Genomic DNA, 24418 nt, shown 5'->3' on the forward strand with positions numbered 1-24418 from the left:
TTTAACTCGTGCTTCAAAGCCCAATATAGGGAAATAAAGACAAATCCCGCTCTTTTTTCTTTTTGTGTGTGTGCGCGCGTCCCATTTCTCTCACCATCTCCCCCCCCCCCCCCGTTTGCCTTCTGAGGGCAAGAAATACATATACACAAGAGCCGTCAGCCGCGCGGACTGCGCATGTCCGAGGCCTCTCGCGCATGCCCACTGAGAACAAAGGAGTTCCGCGGGTCTGATGGGGAGAGTGGAGCCTCCTAGATAGAGCGCTCGGCAACCTTCGGCGGTTTCCGTTGGGGCCCGGCCGCCATTTTCTCGCTCCCCTCTCTCTTTCTCGCTGCTCGCTACCTGCGCGGCTCCTTGCCCTGGTCGCCAGCGCTTTGTCCTGTTCGGCGATGGACGGGTGAGTGAGGGAAGGAGTGAGGGACGGACGCCGCCACTGCCGCCGCCACCGGGTGGAAGAGAGGGAGGAGAGAGTTGCCGCCGCCGCCTCTCCCGCCTCCCTTCTCCCCCTTTTCCGAGGGGGGCAGGCTGCGCATCCCTTATGTGTCAGGGGCGCTTCCCGAGCTCCTTCCTTCCCGCCTGCCGGGCTCGGGGCGTGAGGAAAGCCTGGGGGTCCCGGGAGGAGGGGAGAAGAGGGGCGTGTGTGTGTGTGTTTTCCTCTCCCCGGGGGGAGATGCCTGGCGAGGCGGTTGTCACTGCCCCGGGTAAGGGGCGGTGGTTGGGGGGCCGGTCTTGACTTTTGACAGAGGCCTGGGCCTCTGGAAGGAGGCATCCCCGCTGGGATGCTGGGCTAGACAAGGCCCCTGTTTGCCCTATTACATCCCCGCGACCCGTGGCATCCCCGCGTTCACACATTACTGGCCCCTTTGCCCATGGGGAACGCCCTTTTCTTCCCTTCCCTTGTCCCGTCGCTCCCGAGCTCACCCCTCCCCATTGTTTTATTTGGGTTAGGGTGACAGAGGAGGAGGAGCAACAGCGATGCCCCCCATTTGGGGCAAAGGAAGCAGAGGAAGGAGGCTCTTTTGTTTCCATTGGGGCCTTGTGTGTGTGCGCATACCACCTCTTTTCTCCCAACCTCCCAAGGTGGAAAAAAAGATGCCTTTGTGTTTGCTGGAGACAAGGCAGACCAAGCCGAAGGAAAGGAAGGCAGGGATTGCAGGCGTCAACCATATGGAAACAAGGCAAAGGGCCTCCCTCCATTGGTAGTGAGGAGCTTGGGTGGGCAGCCTGTGGACGTATCGCAGGCAAGGCCCTCTTTTTATTGGAAGCTGGGAAGTCTGGCTCCTCAGTGACAGCGTAAATAGAGGGCTGATTTATTTATTTTACTGCCTTCGTCAGACCTGAATCTGCTTTTGAAATGAAGCCGGCCAGCTTTTGTGCACATGATAAAATGGTTGCACTGGCTTTTTATTTATATACATACATATACACACACACATTATATATATATATGAGAGAAATAAGATAACTGCATGATGGTTGGCGATCATAACAGGAGCATGATGAGCCCTGCTAAAACTTGGGAAAGTTAGTCAACTTCCGTGGCCCAGGCTTGCATGTAACTCGAAACCAAGCCGGTGGATGGGCAGCGGGCAAGATTATTATACTGTATGCACAAGTTTGATTCTCTTGAACAGCTATTTGCTACATCCACATTCAGTGTCTGGATCTAGTTCTAGGCTTTATGAAGTTTCTTGCCCTGCCTTGCTAAAATCTGTTTGCTGAATTGCCTGTGCAACTCTTTGTTGACATTAAGGACATAAGAAGAGTCCTGTTGGATTAGGCCAAAGGCCTATCTAGTCCAGCATCATTTTCTCACATTGGCCAACCAGATGCCTGCAACATGAGGGTAGTACTCCTATTTCACTCTTGTTCCCCAGCAACTAGTATTCGGAGGTGTGCTGTCTAAAATGCTGGAGGTAGCATATAGCCATTATGTAGCCATGATAGCCTTTTTTCTCCATTAACTTTCCTTATACAGTCATACCTTGACATCCGAACGCTTCGACTTCCGAAGGTTTCGACTTCCGAAGTCGACAACCCCGGAAGTCTTTTCGCTGCGCGCAGTCTGCGCCTGCGCGGGGTCAGCACATGCGCAGAAGCACGAAATCGCGCTTCGCGCATGCGCACAAGCGGCGCTTTGTCATCCGAAAACCTCAACTTATGAAGATGGCCGCGGAATGGATCGTCTTCATAAGTCGAGGTACCACTGTACCTTTCTGAAGTAATCATCACATTTCATAGTAGCATAGTGTTAACTACGTACTGTGTAAAGAAGTACAGTGGTACCTTGGTTCTCGAATGGCTTAGTTGTTGAATAAATCAGCTCTCGAACGCTGCAAACCCAGAAGTGTTATGTTTTGCAGACATTTTTCGGAAGCCGAACGTCCAACACGGCTTCCAATTGAGTGCAGGAAGCTCCTGCAGCCAATCAGAAGCTGTGCCTTGGTTTTCGAACAGTTTTGGAAGTTGAATGGACTCCCGGAACGAAATAAGTTTGAGAACCAAGGTACCACTGTACTTCCTTTTGTTTATCCTGATTTCCCCACCATTCAGCTTCAGTGACTTCCGACTCTAGTTTTGAGACATGGAAAATAACTTCCTCTACATCTAGTTTTACAGTATAAGCCTGGTCTGTTGTGCTTGATTAGATCTGGCTAGGATTTGCTCTCTTGTATGTGGTTTTAGAGTTGTAAAGAAAACATGAACAAAAGTTATTTTTTATCCTCTTTGGCTCCCATTATCACCAATCCCAAGTTTGGTTGTATGTGTGGCACCAAGGTAGTTCTTGCCACCTTGTTACTTCAGTATGTCATGAGAAAGTCTAAATTATTACAAATAAGCATTTTAATGCCAATATATTTAAAAAATATTGAATGTTTGGTTTCAAAGAGAATGCCTTTCTTATTAGAAAAGAGAAATAAAAGTGAATTTCCTATTTTAAACTTTCTTTTCTTTTTCAGCATTGTCACTGATGTTGCAGTTGGTGTGAAGGTAGGTTATGAATTTAATAAATAATCCCAAATTTGGTATGAAATGTTAATTTGTAATGTTGACTATTTGTCCCGGTCACTTTTGGTCAGGGGTGCCAGCAGCATTTTCTGCTTCTGGTACACTGTATGTGGATTGAACCCTCAGCCCTACCCACAAAAGAGGGACCAATCTGCAAATAACTTGAGTGTGTTAATTTATATTTATAGATAAATTTAGAAATAATTACTGTAACTTAAATAGAAATTGAATATATTTTGTCAGAGTGGGAAAGACTTTAACCAGGTCAGGTGACCTTGTAACCCTATGTGAATTTGATTGTTTGGTAAGTATAAGGCCGTGGTGGGAAACTTTTTCTTTCTATAAAGGGTCATTGACTCACCAAAACAAAATCATTCCAGGGGCCATACAGAAATATACTGCCTGACTGACAGAATGTCAACAGATGAAGCTTTTCCCATAATTGTATTTCCATCCCAGAAAGGGCTTAACCAGTTGAATTTCTGCCTGCCATGCAGCTCTTAAGGGCACAAGAACACCGCTGTCCATCCTAAAGTATGCAAAGAATACACGTTTCATGAATCCTAAACTGGCTATATTTTCATAGGTCTTTTGATCAATTGATCTCAGTTTGGCAACATTCTTTCCAAGGCCAGGCAGGATATTTCAAATGTTGATATCAAAAGAGATTTAAGATTTACAGCAACATAGGTTCAGTTTCCTGTGCTTGGATGATTCAATATGTGCAGAGCAATCTGTAAGGGTCGGTGGGGGACATAACTGAAAGTGGATGAACTGTGTCTTTCCATGCCCTGCCACACCTGTGGTTTTTTATTTTTTCTACTAGTTGTGTAATTTGTCCCATATTCCAGGTGTGTGTCTGGGGAATGGAGGAGATGTGGATCCACAGACTCTTCTGGAATGCTTTCTTTCTGCACTTTCCAGTGCTCATGCTCTGTCAGAACAGCACTGGCTACGTACCTTTCCCTTGCCTCATACTGGAGGCCTAGGAAATCACATCTCCCTCTCCAAGGGCAGACCTATCTGCCCTCATAGTGAAAAATCTGATGACTTCCTGGGTCCTCCCGTGGGCTGCGTTGCAGGATTGGTATAACCCATGCTCTCACAATAACAGTCCACTGCCCTCTCCTTCAGTATATATGTGTGTGTGTATACTAGTGATATATTCGGTATATATGTGTGTGTCTATACTAGTGCCTTTGCAGGGTAATTGTTGTTGTTGTTCACCTGTACCATCCTCTTGTCAGGCCTACTGTTATTCTTTTCTCAACAAGTTTTAGCAAATGAAAAGTGGATGTTAGCCGCCTGAAATACCTTCCTATAGGTAGCAAATGTTTAAGTAATAGTCTTCTGTATCCAACCAGCTTTATGTCTGTGGAAGAAAAATATTTCTGTTTTGAATTGAAATACTTTGATATTTTTCTCATCATAGTTCCTACTGTAGGGACTGTGTGTCTTAAGTGGAACTAGAATAGTTTTAAATAGATTTAATGCAGAGTTCATAAAATAGGACTGAAAGGAACTAGATTCTAGCTATATTAGGAACATTGCAAAGGTCCAGGATTCTAATCAGTCACCCAAACGAATCCATAATGTTCTCAGTTTCTGGACCGCAGACTGGAAGTATATTGTAGATTTATGCACTCATGTCTCCTTTCTTCCTTTTGTGGTTTGCTTTTACTGTGGTATTACATTACATGTGTGATTCAAATATTGCCAAATTGTGGTTTTGACATTACATGCATGAGCGGACACCTCCAAGTCACCCTCTTGCTTCCCTTCATGTGTCATGATTTCTTTACTTAATCCTGAGTTCTGGGTTCTCTTGTATGCAAGCTTTGAAGTGGGTTTGCAAACCCTATGAAGGATTCTGCTTAATGTTAATTATGTATTTGCACCAATGTAACTATAATGTTACATCATAGCAAAAGCAGGCCATGAAATGGAAAGGGGAATTCACATGGAAGATGGGAACATGCAATCTCAAAGAATTCTCACAGGGATAAAAAAAAGCATGCTTGCACTGGACCTGGCAGTAAGAATCTTCAAAATTGTCTAATCTGAGAACAGATTATATTAGGAGAACAGGTAGTAATAACCTTTAATTTGGGGGTATTTGAGATCCTGGTTTATTTTGGGCAATCTTGATTAAAAACACTACTGCTCTGAAACTTAGAACTTGTAACATTGTAAGTTCGGATTAACATGGGATAAAGGCCAGGTGCTTTGTACTTATATACCATACTGTATCAGTGCTTGAAAAACGGTGGTGGTAAGAGAAAGTATTAAGCAACAATGTACCTCTGAGCATAGATTCAGTCTAGGAATTTGTTTTCAGTATCAGAATTACTTTTGAAATCCTTTCACATGCAAATCACTCTTATTTTCCCCAACTTCCTTTGTTCTTAAATATTTGATAGCTAGACACCCTTTAGATCCATTGTAAATTATTCATCTACCAGTGGATCCTGAGATGTCTGCTACCCCATACCTGACTTAAATAAAGCTTGATATGGTACGGTGCTGTGCTTATAAAATGAATATGCCTTTCTGGAATGTGAACATATTTGGACCAGTAACAGGAGTAGAATCTCTCATAGCTAAGCAATGCATATATACTTTGAGAATGGAATTGAATTCTGGAAGCACCCATCTTATATTCTTCAACACAACTGCCTCTAAGAAGAATATAAACTGTCATTCTTCCAGATGGCATTTTGCCTTTTGCAGAGTTGAACTGACAGTTTTGAGGAGATAGTTTAATTTGTCAAAAGCATCATTGGTGATATCAGCACAGTTCTGGTCAAAGGACTGTCTGGCTTGCTGCCTTCCTTCTTCAGCAGAATAATGTCATTAACTGCACCTCTTAACTGGAAATGACTTAAAATAAAGTAATACATATTAACTAATAACTTATAAGAATACAATGTAGTGGGAAGCAAAACATTTCCTGGCATGCTTTGTAGCTGACCAGCTGATTGACATCAACAAAACCAATTAATTGAATGGAACTGTGTTGTTAAATGGCTTTTCAGAAAGTGAAAATTGGGCAGTGAGTGCAGGTTAAAAATCTGCCTGACTGTATGGATTCATTGGACGCACACATCTTTCTGAAATGATCACAGTTTTCTTCCTCAAGGCAAGTCATATACAGTGGTACCCCGACATCCGAATGACTCGACTTCCAAAGGTTTTGACTTCCGAAGTTGACAAACCCGGAAGTCTTTTCGTCACACGCGTGTTCTGCGCCTGTGCAGAAGTGGCGCGCGTGGTCGGCACATGTGCAAAAGCGCAAAAATCGCACTTCGTGCATGCACAAAACGGGCACTTCGACAACCAAAGACTTTGACTTACGAAGAGCGCCGCGGAACGGATTGTCTTCGTAAGTCAAGGTACCACTGTAGTTTAATCTGTATGAACTCTTCTAACTAGAGCTATAGACCAAATTTTATAGGCCCTAAATGAGTTGTGCGAATATTCTAGAACATTTCCAAAAGCATGAGTCTAGGATGTACTTTTTGTGCACCTAACAACCTAATCTTGCTGTTCCTCCTTGGAACGTGTTTAAAACGGCTAGAGCTGGATACGACAACAAAGTCTTAGAGGAGGGACTGTATGGGTTGGGGGTTGGGAGGAAAGCTGGCCTTTGTTTGACTGATTTTGGTTTAAGGGTTTCCATCTGGCAACTACTTGGCTATGGTGATGATTCCATTTTTTTGCCTGCAAAAAGTGCTAGCACAAGAAATTGCTGGTTTACAGTTCTACTTTACAAAATGTACCAGTATATTGCCTATTCCAGTTATCAGTGTAGGAATTGCTGTTTGAATAGTAGCTGATTATATGCTTTGCAGATTTATGTGGTCCTTGCTATAATGGGACAGGTACATTTGTACAGATATGCAGTGCTTCACCATATATTCCATTGCAGTTATTTCTGTTAGTGAAACTAGGCTATTAGTTTTGTAAATCAGTATTTGACTTGTAGACTGAATCACTTTTTGTTTGAAACCACCTACACAGATTCGTTTGGAAATATTTGGAACACACAACCCACTTGATTTTTTTAAAAAAAATTTTTTTGAGGCATGGGAGATAATGACAAGAACATTATTCCAAGGAAGGTCAAAATCTGTACTGTTGTAGTGTATGAAAATATGTTTCAGGTCCAGGTTTCCATTCAAGAAAACAACTTACCAGAATTCTTGGAACACTATAATCATAGTATCTTTTTTTTAGGCAATGAAATGTTATGTGTAGTCTACAGAAAGCATTAGGAGGGCAGCTTAAATGATTAAGACTTGATTTATTTACAGTTGTCTGTAACATGATACAACCTATTTTATACATGATTTTTTTTTTCATTTCTATATGATCACTGCCTATGATAGCGCAGGTTAACAAAAAAAAATCACTTTTCCTGTAAGAAATCCTTCCTGGTTAATGGCACCGGAGGCAAAGTAATATACAAAAATTACTTTAACCTTCAAAGTTATGTGACTACTCTCATGCCTTTCATAAGAACATAAGAGCCTTGCTGGATCTGACCAAGGGCCCATCAGGTCCAACCTCCTGTTCTCAAAGCTGCCAATCAGAGACCAATGGGAAGCAGAATATAAACAGGAGAACACTCTGCCCACTTACGTCCCCTCCTCCATAAATTAATTTGCCTAATCCTCTTTTAAAGCTATCCAAATTGACGAGCATCATAATGTCTTACGGTAGTGAATTCCATGGTTTAATTATGTGCTGTGTGGAAAATTACTTCCTTTTGTGTGTCCTGAATCTTCCAACATTTAGCATAATTGGATGACCCTGGGTTCTAGTACTTATGTGAGATGGAAAAAAACTTCTCTTTATCCACTTTTTCCACACCATGCACCTCTTACTATGTCCTCTGTTTGCTTCCTTTTTTCTAAACTAAAAAGCCCCAACTGCTGTAACTTTTTCTCATAGGGTAGTTGCTCCATCCCTGGAGCCATGATAGTCTGTTGCTGTAAAAAGAGCAAGAACAAAGACTCTTGTAGGACCTTAAGCCATAATAAACTTGTTAGTCTTTAAATCCAACAATACTTTTTTGTTTTTGTTTTTAAATAATTTTTGTTACCTTTTCCTGCACCTTTTCCTGCTTTCCTTTTTGAGGTGTGGCAAACAAAACTGGACACAGTATTCCAAGCATGGTTGCACCACAGATTTTTTTAACGCCTTCTGTATTTCTGCAGTGTTCTTTAATCGTGTAGAAATGCCCTAGCTAAAATGTTACCATTCTTACTCTTATTAGTGGCTTAATGAAGTGATAAGGTTTTGAATACTTGGGAATTCAAAGTTTTTCTTCTTCTTGCTATTCAAAAACCTAAATGCCTGTGTTATGCTTCCCTAGTAATTAAAGAGATTAAAGGGTGAGTCATCACTTGACCTACTATGATAGGCTCAGAGAATTGGAGAGAATTTATGGCCCTGTTTCAGCTATGTGGACAGATGGCATAAAAAAATCTACTGTGGCAAATCTAGAACAGATGTTTTCTGTAGGCCTAGGAGACAAGAATGTCATGCCAAGATGCTACATCTTTGTGGGTGCAATAAGATCAATATTAGTAGAATCAGATCTTTGACTGTACCCAGCGTATTGTTGGCACTAATTAAGTACCTAACCCTCTATAATATGGTGCTTAAGGAAGGGAATACAATTTAAATTTCCTCTCTTTGGGGGATAAATTTCAAGATATGGAGGTGTTTGGAGGATTAAAGCCTAAATTCAACCTGTCTGTTCAATTCCATGCCTCTCCTGACTCATTTATGCCGATCAGAAGAGGGTTGACCAGTTGGATTCAGAGAGTGATTAATATCTCTTTTTGAGAAGAAATAGTTGCAGTCTTTTTGAAGGAGGTGGGGTTGAGGCCATTTCCAAAGGAACTCTTTCTAGACACCAAATATAGTCATGATTGTTGTCCAAATAAAACCTTCCCTGTACTGGAAAGGGGGGTGACTGTAAAATTCAGGCATAGTTTGAATGATGATGAAATAGATTGACTTCAGTGTGGCTTCCAGCTTGTCATCAGAACTGAAACTGCATTGGTTGTTATTTATATGAACTTTATTAGGAGAAGGAAAAGTGAAGTGTGATCCTGCTAATATGTCTTGATCTCTCAGCATTTCATAATGCAGTGTTCAATTTAATTTGGCACTGCACTCCCCCAAGTGGTGCCCTCCAGATGGTTTGGACTAAAACTCCTGTCATTCCTAACTATGAACCATGCTGGCTAGGGCTTTATGGAAATGGGTGGTGAACCTGTGATCTGAGGATCAATCTTGGCTTTCATATTTGGCCTGTGGAAACCCCCCCCCCCAAATTATTGCATGGTGATTAATCTCCCTTTCAAGAGATCAAGCAGGTAGTGGCTGCTGAGCTCTAGGGCATTCCTGAGTGATCCTGATTTTCTAGATGTACTTTATTCTGACCTCTGCTTCATTTTTGAGACAGTTTGGTGGATGATTAATGCCAGGGGAAAGCATCCATGTTGATTTCCCATAATCTCAAAGTCACGTTAGATACCATTACCAATTTCATACTTTTGGATTGCTTGTCCAGGATGAGTTTTCCAGCTCAGTTCTGAGTTATACCAGAATCTGTCCACCAAGAAGGAACTGAAAGTGATTTTGGGAGACTGTAGCTCAGTATCATGGCATTTATTCTATGGTGTTCCTCATGGTTTTGTATTGTGCCTTGCACTGTTCAACACATTCATGAAACCTACTGGTAGAACTCATTTTGATGCCTGTAATCAATATATGGTTGATACCAAGCTCTCTCTCATTTCTTTTCATTAAATCTAGATGTAGCCATAGGTGTCCTGAATAGGTGCATAGCATGCTCATTAATAAACTGACAAGACAAGAGAGAAGTGCCATTAACTGATACTGTAATGGCATATCTTTCCGTGGAAGCGATATTGAACCTTTTCTGAATTGGGTTGGCTTCTTCTTGAAGTATCCACTTCACACTTTGATGTTCTTTTACATTCAGCATTGCTGATGGATGCATAGGTGACATCCATAATGTGTCGTGTCTTCAACCAACTTCAGTCGTAATGTGGTGTACTTAGGCTTCCTTTTGAAAACAATTTGGAAATTCAACTGATGCAAAATGTGAAAGTGGGACTGACTACTGAGACCATATGCCGGTCACAAAAACATCACTAGCTACCACTTTACTTTGGGGCTCATTTCTAAGTCATAGTATCCACTTGGGAGGCTTGGTCAATAAGTTTATTAAAAGATTATTGAAATGAGCAAGAAGAAAATTTGACTTAAATCATTGGTTTGAATTAAGATTTTCATTGATAGCTTCTTCATATATTTCATAAACAGGGCTCCAAGAAAACAAATATCCAGGCAATTTCGTTCATTCATAATTTTCTCCAATGAGAACATAATCTGTGACTGCTTGTAACATACTTATATTCATTGCCCTTTGAAGTGAATTAGTTTTCTTTTTCATAGAAACAGACTTTAATTCAATGTTCTTGTTTGAACGTACTGCTAAATAATGGTTTAGAGCTACATTCCGACTTTAGCCTTAGTTTTAATTATGGTTCATTGGTCCAAGAGTGGTTTGTAAACCACCATTTTAAATTTACTTGTTTGGACAAACTATAGTTAAAGTTAACAATAGATTGCAATGGTTTTGATATATTGGCAAATCCTGGTTGGTAGAAAATTGAAGTAAATGCTTCTAGTCACCATTTGCAGCTGTGCCAGAGATGGGGAAATAGAATTGAATGTGTCTAAGGCTTGTTTATGTAGCACCAAATCATAGTTTAATGTTCCCCAAACTGCGGCCCTCCAGATGTTTTGGCCTACAACTCCCATGATCCCTAGCTAACAGGACTAGTGGTCAGGGATGATGGGAATTGTAGTCCAAAACATCTGGAGGTCCATAGTTTGGGTTTGCCTGGTTTAGAGGGAAACAAACTAGGAGTCCTAATTTGGATAACAAGCCACGCTCTGGTTTGTTTTGTCCATCTCATGGCAGGAGTACTCAGGAAGAAGGGGTTGAGTACTCAGGAATATTTGAGTTGTTTGCACTAGTGTGCTGCTCGTTCACATTAAGCAATAGTTTGTTTTAAACTTTTGCTTGATGTGACATGTGAATCAGGTCTCTAACTAGGTTTCCTAGATACTCATATTTTTAAAAAAGATCTGTCAAACTTACATGCTTAATATTAGTGTTTGCATTTTTAAATGGCAAAGTGCTTACTGTTTCTTTCTTTTTAGAGAGGATCTGACGAGCTTCTTTCAGGCAGTGTACTCAATAGTCCGAACTCTAACATGAGCAGCATAGTAGTTACTGGTAAGTGATGCTTTTTGAAAGGAGACTTTTTTCATTGTAGTATCAAAATGTATCAATGTTGCAGAAGAAGAATGGACATCTGGACAATGTTTATTATGCCTTCTTAGGATCTGTTTATTATGCCTTCTTAGGATCTGAGTTTTAAAATATCAAATGCGTAATACAATACTTGTAAAAAAATAAAATTCTGATGCATGGGATTCGGAGTTACCCAGAGCAGAACTACACTAGCTGGACTTTCACGGGGGCAGAATGGGATGGGGGTGGTGAGGCAATCTTCACCAATTCCTTCTGTGCACCCCCCCATGCATTTCCCCCTGAAAATCTGTTCTGGAGGGTTGGGAAACCCTCTTTAATACTGTGGGGAGGAGGCATAAAGGACTGCAGGGGGAAGGGAGAATCATTGGACATTACCTCCCCCATCTTCCACCAAGGAGCCTCCATTGGATCTTGGTCCCTTCTTTAAATTATAGGAATAAGGAAGGAAGGAATAATTTATTGGTCAAGTACAGTACTTGGAATTTTGCTTCGACTACATTGCAGTGTAAACGTACCTTATACAAAAATGACAGGAATTCTTATTTAGTTCAACACCAGGTCTGAGTCCAAACCTGCATAACTTTGAAAAAGGGATTCTCACAGTTTATTCTTAATGCCTTTTTTTTATTGGTTTTTGGAGAGGGACCTTCTGTCAGGCAAGGAAATACTCAGGCAGACATTTGCGCTTTCTGCCTGTCTGCACTGTGTCATCCAGCCAGGGTCTGTTTTGATATTCTGTGTTTCATTCATGTTGAAACCTCTCACCCACCCATTTTTTTTAGACAGGTTTGTGTTGCTTCAGGTAGTCAGAGCAACACATGTCGTTTGTACCAGGTCTCCTATTCCTCTTTGCAGGTTACCTCTCCTTCCCTAAGTGAAACACCATTTCAAAACAATGGCTATATCCTATTAGTTTGGGTAGCTTTTTGAACTACTGATAGTACTACTACTGCCCATAACTATTATACCTGGATGTAACAGGAGAGGAGGGGGGGAATACAAGCCCCCTCCAGCAATCTGGCCAGGATCAACTGTCATATGTCTCCTTCCCTCCAAGGACTCTGTTGTGTAGTCATTATATAGCTATTAGTAACTGGCACTTGAATCTGCATATTTTCACTGCCACTCCTCATCGTGCCTTCCCTTAGTGCAGGGAAGGGGCTTCCGCTCACATCAGTTGCAGGCAGCATGGACAGTAGTCAGGAGTCATGAAAGTTGTAGTCCAGCAACAGTTGGAGTGCCACAGGTTCCCCACGCCTGCTTTAGTGTCACATGTATCAGCTTGTAAGATCTGTTCTGATCATTGTACAATGCTTAAGAATGTATTAAGTGCATAATAGAACTTATTGAGAATAGTTACCCTTGAATACTGGTGTTAGCTTTCCAGATAGGTCTGAAGGGGGTACCTGCCAGAGTGGCTGGGGTGGGTATGTATGTATGTATGTATGTATGTATGTATAAATAAATAAATAAATAATAATAATAAATAAATAATCTGCATGAGCATTTGTCTCCCCATAGTATGAGGGAAAGAGAAAATCCCATGCTCAAGCCTTCATCATACAGTTGTACAGTGTCATAGATCTTGTGTGCTGAATTATTTCTTTTCTGTCACTTTACTAGCCAGTAGATAATTAATGTGTTCTTTTTATGCTGGACTTTTAACTGTCCATCAAATCTGGGTTTGTCAGATTTTATTGTTTTTATTTATTTATTTAGTAAGCCCCTCTGGGAGGTATGGCTGAGGAGTGGGTAATATATGTTTTGAAATCATATATAAATAAATTAAAATAGAATTAGAGTGGGAGAGCCATGTAGCTATATCCCTGCATCAGTGGAGACTTGTGCAGTAGCCTGGAGGCAATTTTTAATTGCTAGGTAAGTTGCTAATTATAAACTTGAGTTATGTAAATGTTAATTATGGAGCACTGTAAACACATTTCTTGTTTATAAGGTTTCAAGCAGGGATCAAAATTAACGATGTAGCAATATATTTAAAACTACCTTTACCTTAAGTATTGAAATTAGTTCTAAGTTGAAATGGAAGGGCAAGGGAAATAATTTTGTTAATATTTTCATGGACCCCTCCACAAGCTGTTCCTTGGGTGACTTTTTTGGGATGAAGCGGGGGTGAAAGGGTATAAAAAAATGTGTTTGTTGTGAGAGGGAAGTATTTCTTCAGTCTATCAAGATAGGAAGCAAAGTTTTTGCTGAAAATGTAGATTGCCTTGGGAGCTGGGAAGTTCCTTCCCCCTCTTCATGGACATCCAAACTGAAGTCAAAATACTGCTTCATTTGCTCTCAGTAACATAGTCTTTGGCTTTATCACATTCAGCACTTGATTCCTGTTTTTTGTTGAAGAAGAGTTACAGTATATTCCTGTGTATAAGACTACTTTTTAACCCAGGAAAATCTTCTCAAAAGTCGGGGGTCGTCTTATATGCTGGGTCGTATTTCTTATACGGCGAGTATATCCCAAACTCTATATTTTGACTGGAAAAGTTGGGGGTCGTCTTATACGCCCAGTCGTCTTATACACCGGATTATTTTTTTTCCAAATTATGTAGCAGCAGCTACATCTCTACAACATAAGAATAATAATAAAAGGCAGAAGGTCTGGAGAAATTTTTGCATCTTTCAAAGGTTTTTGTCATTAAAATCTAAGTGTTAGTATTTAGTGCAGCACTAATTGGAAAGAAGAGTCCCGTGTTAATGTTCCAAAGAGTAGCTCACCCATATATATATATATATATATATATATATATATATATATATATATACACATACACACACACACACACACACACACACACACATACTTGGTTGCAGCTCTTTACATGTCAGATGCTACTCTGGAGAAGACCTTCCCCCAAAAAGGGGCCTTAAAAGAACCCCCACTCATTTACATTCATGCTTGATATTTTGGTCACATATGCCAGGCTACTATTTTCTTGGACTTGTGTGATTTTAGGAAGTTTCTTGTAACAAAAATAAAAATAAATACTAGCTCTTAAACCTCCTGTTAGCACATAGCCATCTTAAAAATTATACCAGGCTTTGCTTACAGTAATTTAAAGATTTTACCACTAGGTAAGCATTTAGTTTCTGCTATTAAATCAGGAGTATCCAACATGATGCACTCTTATGCTGTTGGTATACACCAATGTTGTTTAAAACACAATTAACCCAGTTAGTATTGGCAATGGTCAGATATGATGGGAGTTGTAGTTTGGAGGTACCATGTTGGCTATCACTGACTTAAATGGTCATATATGAAGTATAATAAGTGTGGGGTTTGATGTGGTTGTCCTGCTTCTAGTATATTTGTAATCTTGAAAGTTGCTGTTCCTGTTTGGATGAGAAACAACATTGACACTTCCAATATTGGACTTTGTTACATGTGATATGAGTTTAAATATTTGCATATTCAGATTCCTTAAATTGAAAGAAAAGTTTCCTGCATTTCTCCAAAGATTCTCAGCATCATGAATAAGTTAAGATCCTAGACTGACTTAGAACAGACTCTCTATGTGGTCCTACTGTTGATTTTCTAATAAAGCAGAGATTTGTTTAACCTTTTGTAAAAGTGAGAGTGAAAATGTTATCAAGAAATTCCACACTAATACAGAAGTCTTTCTACTGTGCACCATGAGGCCTACTGCAGTCTTGTAACCTCTGAAGCAACACTGGATTCACCCTTTGCCTTGAGAGGTCTGGTGTCTGATGAGGTAACAGTTGCTCTGCAGGCTTTCCCAGCACCCCTTGCTGATGATGCCAGGGATCACCATATGCTAAATGGGGCCACTGTGCCCTTTTTATTAGCAGGCTAAAATTCTCTCCTAAGCAGCTCACCACAGGAACTCTGGTAACTTTCAAGCAATAAACGATTGATGAAGGGAGGTTGCTTCATCAGTGGAGGAGGATGTTAGAACACGCACCAGAGCCAAGAAAATGAACAGCAAGGACTCTAATGGTGGTGGCCTGCAATGTGAGTTTCTTGCCTGAAAGCACATAGACCACACCAGCTGCACATATAACCCTGTTGCTCTGTTGGAAGAGATGAAAAGAGGATAACTGGAGCAAATTTCCATACTTCCATACCTCATTGGAGAATAGAAGGAGATCTTGACAGGAAATAGGAAGCATTGTAGCAAAGACAAAAATAGAAAGAGTATCTGAGTAGAAGATGACAACCGGAATTGCGAAGTAACCGCAAGAAAGACAGCCTATTAGGAGCAGGAGAATCAGAAGACAGTTTGAACAATAGAGCTAAGAAATCACTTTCAGTATTAATTCAACAAGAACAGCTCTGAACATCTTTCTGGATAGCTACAGAAAGATATTCTTTGTGGGAAGGAAGACTCTTGGTGCTTCAAGAACAAAGGTGACAGTCACAGCCTACAGAAAGAAGAAGAGAAGTGTTGTGGTGGTTGAAGACTCCCTACTGAGAGGTTCAGAGTGGCTTGTGAATGTACCAGACCTGTTAACTTGTGACATAAGCTGCCTTCCCATTGTGTGAATTCAGGAAGTGATGGACAGGTTTCCCAGACTTGCCAAACCTGCTGATTATCCCTTCTTGCACACCATGTGAGATCAAACATTACTGTCTAGCACAACTATGACTATCATATGTAAGTATGAAGCTCTGGGGATGAAAGTGAAGGACTTTGGAACTTAAGTAGTGGTCATGCCATTTCTACTTGTAAAAGATGGAGGGCTATGAAGAGAGAGAATAATACTTCAAGTTATTAGAGTTGATGGGAGAAGTTCTGTTTCTGGGACTGGTGTGAGCTTCCTTAAGGACTACTGGAAGGAGATGGGCTGCAACTTACTAGGACTGGAAAAATGTGTCTAGCAAAAGAAAAAGTATGAACCTGATCAAGAGCTTTGAACTAAATTCTGTAGCAGTTGGAGATAGGTAAGTTCAAAAGGTAAGCACTGAAGATGGGGATCTGTGTGCTGTAGGGGAACGGGGAATTGTGTGGCTGACTAGCAAACTAATAAAATCTCAGGAGAGAGATTGGAACAGAATTTTCAAGGCTTTCAGTGACTATATACTAATATGCAGCATATTGAAAATAAATGATTTTGAACTCCAAATACAGGAAGATAAATACAATTTGCTGGGTATAACAGACTTGGTGGGAAAACTCGTGTGATTTGAATGTAATAATTGAAGGTTACAAATTGTTCAAAAAAGAATAGGTGCAAGAGAAAGAGAGTAGCATTATATGTGAAAGATGCTCAGGCCTGCACAGAATTCATGAGAGTGAACATGTTAGCCTTGTCGATATACCATCAGGGTCAAAATAAATGGAGAAAAAAATAAAATTGTGGTTGGAGTTTTCTGTGGACTGTCAAACATATGTGGTGATGTGAATTATCCTTTCCTGAAACAATTTACAGATGTTTCATGTAAGCAAATTTAGTAGTATGAGAGGGTACTTCAACTGATGTCTTCTGACTGATACCATGGAAGATACTAGAACAGAGAAGAAGAGAATCCGTTTGAAAGTGCTTAGTAGAACCCAGCATTCGTCAAGAATAAATCTTGCTAGACTAATCTTATCACTCTTTAAAATCAGGTTAATGGATGGCGGGAATGCTGTGGGTGTAATCTATCTTGATTTCAGCAAAGTGTCTGACAGAGTACCCCTTGATAATTTTGTTAAATGTGGCTTAAATGTGGGCTAGGTAATAGTATTGTCAGAAGGATTCACAGCTGGTGAGGAAACCATACTTAGTGCTCATCAGTGGCTTCTCATCAAACTGGAGGGAGGTTTTGATTGGGGTTCTTCTGCAGGGCTTTGTCCTACCCACTTTCAATGTTTTTCATCAGTCAGTGACTTAGATGAAGGGGTAGAAATAATTCTTACAATATTTGTGGATGACACAGTTGCTAATTAGATAAAAAGTATGATTGTGTATATTATTTATAAAATCAAATAAAAATGTACAAGGAATTAAAATGTTTTAAAGGACAATCATTACTGTTTTTCCATCAAGAATGCAGCTTTCTAGCCTTTTAAGAAGAAGGTAAACATAGCTTAAAATGTGTGTCAGTGTAAAAGTCTATTCTAACTAAATAGGTCAGAAAATTGTATGATATGATTTCAAAAGAGTTACGGTACATTCTTCAATTCTTCTTTAGCAAGTGAATTCTCTTCAATATCACTCCAAATTTCAAGGTGCTTTTTTACCTTTATCATCAGGTATTGAATGACCTTACCACTTACTACATTGATGAATATAGGGTTCAATAGAAGTAAAAGTTTACGATGCTGATAAATGGCTGTCTTTAACATACTAAATTAGCATTTCATAAATATAATTTTGGGAATCATCATTTACTGAAAATGAGTATAAATAATTGGCTTCTATTTAGCTAGAATATTCCATCATAGATAGGCTTTGAGTAATAGCTTTATGATAAATAATATTTTTATTTCTTTTACAAATCGCTGTAACGCTGGAGTACAAAGTTTGGCTTTCCATATGTCCCTTGTATTCGAATTGGTAGAGGAAAATCAAGTAACCTGATTTGTACATAGTATACTGTCCAGTATGGGGACCCAGGTGGCGCTGTGGTTAAACCACTGAGCCTAGGGCTTGCTGATCAGAAGGTCGGCGGTTCGAATCCCTGTGACGGGGTGAGCTCCCGTTGCTCGGTCCCAGCTCCTGCCAACCTAGCAGTTCGAAAGCACGTCAAAGTGCAAGTAGATAAATAGGAACCGCTACAGCGGGAAGGTAAACGGCGTTTCCGTGTGCTGCTCTGGTTTGCCAGAAGCGGCTTTGTCATGCTGGCCACATGACCTGGAAGCTATACGCCGGCTCCCTCGGCCAATAATGCGAGATGAGCGCGCAACCCCAGAGTCGGTCACGACTGGACCTAATGGTCAGGGGTCCCTTTACCTTTATACTGTCCAGTAAGGTCAGCTCAGCCTCTGAAAAGTGTTGTCTTCCTCTCTTGCAAGCCACTCATGATAGCAAAGTTTTCAGACAGGCTGTGCTGAACTTGATTACTTTATGAATGAAAAGAAAGCAGGATTGTGGAAGAATTAAATCATGCCCGTATCTACTTCCATCAGTGTGCAACAACTTTGGTTATTTATGACTACGTATATGCTTTTCAAATGTTGCATTGGCAGGCAAAAAAACAACACAAAGAAACTTTTTTGAGTTAACAGGAGCTTTTGCAGGCACAGTATCCCTATTTAAGTTGGGCTCTGTTCTTCCTGCATGTGCTCTTGTACAAGCTGTAGCAGTTTATGGATCAGCAACTTGGTCTTGCGTGTCTGTTTTTCTCCTTGGGTTTCAGCTCTTACCTGAGTTACAGTTTTTCGGTATTTAACTTCGCCAAGTTGAAGCCTATATTTCTCAGTTCAGGTTTGCTTATTTTTAGTTTTTGTATCTGCATTCTTCCTCATCTTTGGTAGATTTCAACAAATAGGATGTCCTGTTTACTCACTGTTGATGAGAATACTATCTTGCTGTGACCAACAGGGTACCAATGGAGGAATTTCCAGTTAAACACACCAGTGCAATTAACCTCCTTATATGTGATTATTGAGTTTTCCCTGCTTTGGGTAACTCTCCTGAGAGACCACTCCCTCCACCCCAACTATGGACTTTTGAAACTAAAACAAATACAGCTCAATAAAGTTTTCTACATCTGCTTTGGTCTTTAAAGCAGTGTGTAGTAATTAGGTATGCCCAAATAGCAAAAATAAGATTTGGAAGTACAGGGAGATTGTAGAGGAGGATTTGTAGAGGTATTGTAGTATATTAAGATTTAGATATAAGTGTTAAATAAGAATTGAAACGTTAAGCAATTAATAAGCGATGAACTTTGTTAGTTAAGGTAAAAATAAGATGATTGAAGTATGATATAGAAATTACTAAGGATGATATACAGTGAAACGCAGCAAGGAGGGACATGAGGAAGTCAACAATGTCAGGACATATGAATGATAAATATGGGTGTTTTTTTCTTTTTGTGTTTTATATGATTTTTTTGTATTTTTTGTTGTGTTTTATATATTTTTTCAGTTTTATAAAATCAATAAATATATTTGGGGGGAAAAACAAGTAGCAAAAATAAAACTGGTTGAACTTTTCTTCTTAAAATATAGGTTGACTTGAGTGCATGCTTATACCAAAACAGCAAGCATAAAATTCTAGCAAGCTCATGAGCAGTGGTGGAAAAGAAAGCCGATAAATGCTCATTCCCCCTTACAGTTTGTACATACCTCCTGAGTGTTTTTTTATTTCATAAAATTTATTTACTGCTTGGCTGTAAAAACAAAACTAAACCTCAAAGCAGTTTACAAAAAGAGTAAAACAATAAAATAGTAAAACAATTAAAAGATACAAAAAAATTGATCCAGCAATAAACTAAAAACACATCAGTAGGGTGTTTTTAGCAACTTTCATTTAACAGAATGAAAGCCTCTGGCCCATCTATCTAATCTATCTATCTATCTATCTATCTAATTTGTATACTGCCCTTCATCCGTAGATCTCAGGGTGGTTCACAAAAACCAAGATAGGAGGCAAAATTTGCAGGTGCTATTCTAACCATTTGTTTTGTGACAAACGTTATACAGTACCCATATTGCTAGGAGGTAAGTCTGAGAGGATACTGAAATAGAATAGTTTCCGAGCACAATTCAAAGTTTTGGTGCTGACCTTTAAAGCCTGAAATGGCCTCAGTCGAGTTGTGAGTGTGTAGACTGGTGGAATCACAAAACCAGCATGAAGGGGGAGTGTTAACCACCCATCCACTAATGCTGCTTGCTTCAGTTACCAACTTTGCTGTCCCCTTGTCTGTAGAAGTTACTATTCTTTTAGTGATTTGTTCTGTTTACAACTCTTTTTTTCTATTTTCGTAACTAGCAATCAGTGCTATGTTTACAGTTAAACTTGTTACATGGAAGCAAATTCAGTGCCAAATGCAAGTCCTGCTTAGATTGGTTCTGCTTAGGAGCTCCCAAGTGTTCTTCCAATTGTTTCTTTGCAACAGGGCTTGCATTTGGCGCTGTTTGAATTCAACATGGTATACAAACCCTGCTGCTTTCAAGTGGACTCAGAATCCCCCTGGCATCTTATGACATAAGGCGATTGGCAGAGCCACCCACCTGTTAAAAGACAAGTGGCCACTTTTTGATCTGGCCTGCCTGATAAAAAGTGGTTCCCCACCCTTGCTCTTAGGAGAAAGAAAAGGATAATTTTATAAGAGGCAACCTTTTTGAGTGGCATTCACAATATGAATATGCCCCTCCTTGTAATACTATGATGCAATTGTGTTGGGTTAACTTGGGGTAGGAAGAGGTGAGAGACAAATGGCAGTTTAGTGTAGATCACTAAGATGGCAGTCCTATGCACACTTGCCTTATGAGTAAATAATTATAGGATTGTGCTGTAACTATTCTTACAAGTACATTCTTTCAAAGGAGAATTTTTTTGCAATTCATCGTTTCTATGTATGTGTTGGGGAGGCGACCAAATGCTTATTTAATGCGGTCACTGGTAGGTAGAATTGGAGATATACTGCCTGTGATACGGAAGGTAGCACATAGCCATCAGGGCTAGTAGCTACTAACAGCCTTATCTTCCATGAATTTGTCTAATCCCCCTTTGAGTGCTTCAGGTAATTAATTGTAATGAGTGATCAAATTAAAAACCTGATAGCCATGCTACTAGGTTTTGTAGGACAGTATTATTGCATTCTTCACTTTGATTTTAATACATTATTTCTATTAAATCGTAGGAAAGATTGTTAACTATTCTCTACATTATGATAACCATTCTCTTTCTCACTGGTGCATTCTTCGTTGTTTCTAATCTAATTGCCTGTTTCTCAATTGCCAGTTCCTTCCCCCCCCCCTCCACAAGTAATTGATTTCACCTTCTAGTAGCTATTAATATCTGCTTTTTTCTCTGTGCCAATTGTGATCACATCCCTTGCTCACAACATAAATCAACCATCTCATGTTGAGTAGCACATTATGATAGCAGCCTGAATTTTGAATAGTATTTTTAGTATCATTTAAGGATTCTTAAACTTTTGGCATACTGTTCTATGTAACAGAAAACAAAAGGTGGAAGCAATGATGTCTGTTTGGAAAGAAATCGGGTCTTCACAGTGGTTGTCCATGTTGCTTGACTACTTAGGATGAATTAAAACATTTTTTCTGAAACATCTGAGAGCTAAAGCACTTTGTTTTTAAACCTCAATTAAAATTGAATGTAGATATCACACTCAAAGCCCAGGCAGTTTTCTTGGTTTAATGAGAATTGTCTGCCCTCAGAACTCCTTTTTGCGTGGTTCCTGACTGGAAAAAGGCCAAGCCACACCAGTAATATATAAAGACCCCATGAGCTACTTTCAAGGATAGGTTCTTTGATTGCACTAGGATGATGTAGATCCCACCATAACTGTGATGGAGCAGGACTACTTACCCCATTGAGCAGTGAAGGTTAATTCAAAGAAAACCAAGACTAGAGCAGTCAGCCATGCAGAAATACAGTGAGGAGGCTCCTTTCTTGCTGAATTATTGCCTTTTGGGCTCACCAGTGCTTTAATTTATTTTTTGAGGTGTGCTACCAGTTATCCCATGGCACATTAGTGTTTCCTAGCACATAGTTTGGGATAACCTGAAATGGTTATCAGTTATTGTACAGTTATCATTGCTTCTCAGTGCTTCAGGCAATTAATTATGTAATGGTTGCAGGAAAAATCCATGGTAAGTTGATTCGCCAAATATTACAGGGCTTTGTGAGGAAGCACATTAGCAGCTGCATTTTACTTCAGTTAATCTCCTTTTTAAAATGTTGGTTGAAAGAAAAAAAATACTCATTTCACATACTGATTTGGAAACTGTATGCATGCACAAATTGTATTTTTCTTGATGAGTTTATAATAAATAGGGTAGCTTTCAGATATGAAATGAATTATAAAAAAATGTCTTTCAGCCAATGGTAACGACAACAAGAAATTCAAAGGTGAAGATAAAATGGATGGGGCTCCTTCTCGTGTTCTTCATATCAGGAAATTACCAGGGGAAGTGACAGAAACAGAAGTTATTGCTTTAGGCTTACCTTTTGGTAAGGTAACCAACATTCTCATGCTGAAAGGAAAGAACCAGGTACTCTCTAATTTTGTCTTACTATTTTAGTATAGAAAACATCTACACACCAATCAGTCTAAATACTCTGTCTGCCTTAAGTTGAGGCCATACCCCAGCAACGGAGCCTACTCTACTAGCCAGGCTTGGAGAAATTTTTCAAGTTAATAAGTGCAGAATTCAGTGTTCATGGACACACACACACGCCTTCTACAAGAGTGAGATAAAAGGTCAGATTTTAAGCATCAGTACCCATTGGTTGGACATTTGCTTTTATTCACTTGATCCTATCTTCTGCTGTTGTGTTGCGGTACATAGGTTTGGGTCCTAAGCACAATTCAGTTAAAGGTAAAATCTAGCTCATGCTGATTTCAGTGGGAGAGAATCATGCACATTCTAATCTCCCCTTGAAATTGATTATGGTGGTAGATTTCAAAATGGTGGACTCAAATGTGTCTCCTCCCCCTGCCCCCAAGTCTCATTTTCCAAGCTGTACACAGGTCCATTCAGGCCTACCAAGAAAGGGCGTGTTTTTGTATGACCATGCCTCTCACTACCAGTTTCACCTTTCCCAAGCCTCTTGTTAGAGTGGGGGACTACCAATACAGTGGTCTTCTGGCACTGGGAGCTACCTTTCCCGCGTTTTGTGGCATCAATAGATGTTTCTGCAGATACAGTCATGAACAGGCCTTAAGTTTAAGTTCTCTGCTGCTGTCATCACCTTATGAGCAGCAATTCAGAGAGGGACAGCAGCAGTGGCCTGTGCTGTGGCCCAATCATATCCATATTTGATTGAGCCCAATACTGAGCTCAGTGAAACTCATCATGAAGAGCCTAACTAATGCTAACACTCCCCAATGTAAGAGCTGCCTGTTTGCTGAGCATTCTGAAGACTCTGAGTTCTGATGGAGATACAAGCTAACACTCTTAAGAAGTCTTTTTTCTGTTTCATATCTCTGTAACTCATTCATTTTCTCTGCTGCTGCCAACTTTAAAGGAAGGCAATCATTAAGGGGCAGATAAGTAAATACCAGTTCTTCCTTCCCTGCCTCCATTTTCTTGTACCTAAATAGGAGGAGGGAGATCACCACTTCAAATTCTCAGCAATCCGAGCCAAGCTGCTCTTTTGCTTAGCATATCAGGTTCTTAAATATGGCTTGATGGTTGCTTTTCTTTCTAATACTGGTTAATGCAGTGTCCCTTCAGTTATCATCCTATACTTCTATTTTTTTGTTTTAAAACGTGTGTCTTTCAATGTGTTTTGTGAAAAGCTTACATTTTGGTGTCTGAAAACTAATCTTATCTAAAAATATTTCATTTGAAGAAACCTAATTTTTTCAAAACGGAAATTCTGATATTACTTTACCAAATCTGGTATAACAAAGATAATAGTTCTGCTATGATAATAAAGACTTAAGAAGATGAAAACCTTTGAGGAACTTCTCCTGCCTCCTTAACATGGGATCACATTCACAGCCTAATTCTAAACATTCAGAAATAAGTTACACCCCTTAGGCTGTAATTCAGCCCTGCAAGCTTCTGCCTGTGGAGTGGCACCAGTGTCGCAATGCCAGTGTGGAGCTCCCTGTTCTGCTGCCAAACATGCGGGTGGAAGTGCAGGAAGTAGGAGGGACTGAACCAGCTCAAGACAGCTGTATCCCAAGCTGGCTCCACTGCCATCCCTTGCCACCATCAACCTTGATCTAGCCTTGAGTGCTGGTGTGGTGGTTTTCCTATCCACTCCCACCTTCCACCCTGGCCAGTGTGACCAAGGGGCTGTGGATGTGGAGGTGGCTGTCATGCCTTGCATCCGGGCTTTGGATTGTCATGTTACACTCATAGAGTTTACTCCTTCTAAAAGGGACTGCTATTTGTTCAAAGGGCTAAACTTGGAGAATGA

General features: G+C 40.1%; 1 protein-coding gene across 4 annotated transcripts in view; it reads left to right on the forward strand.

Moving 5' to 3' along the window:
* Positions 1-212: 212 nt before the first annotated feature.
* The window catches only part of PTBP2 (polypyrimidine tract binding protein 2), a 47223-nt gene continuing 23017 nt past the window's right edge, over positions 213-24418 (forward strand). For all 4 annotated transcript variants that reach the window (XM_035121618.3, XM_088673788.1, XM_088673789.1 and 1 more), the window contains exons 1-4: positions 213-394; positions 2958-2988; positions 11278-11353; positions 22367-22539. In XM_035121618.3, coding sequence (XP_034977509.1) covers positions 387-394; positions 2958-2988; positions 11278-11353; positions 22367-22539 — 288 coding nt within the window. In that variant the 5' untranslated portion in view covers positions 213-386. The remainder of the gene's footprint in view (positions 395-2957; positions 2989-11277; positions 11354-22366; positions 22540-24418) is intronic.

This window comes from Zootoca vivipara, chromosome 7, assembly GCF_965207765.1.
Source record: "Zootoca vivipara chromosome 7, rZooViv2.hap1.1, whole genome shotgun sequence".
NCBI lineage: Eukaryota > Metazoa > Chordata > Lepidosauria > Squamata > Lacertidae > Zootoca > Zootoca vivipara.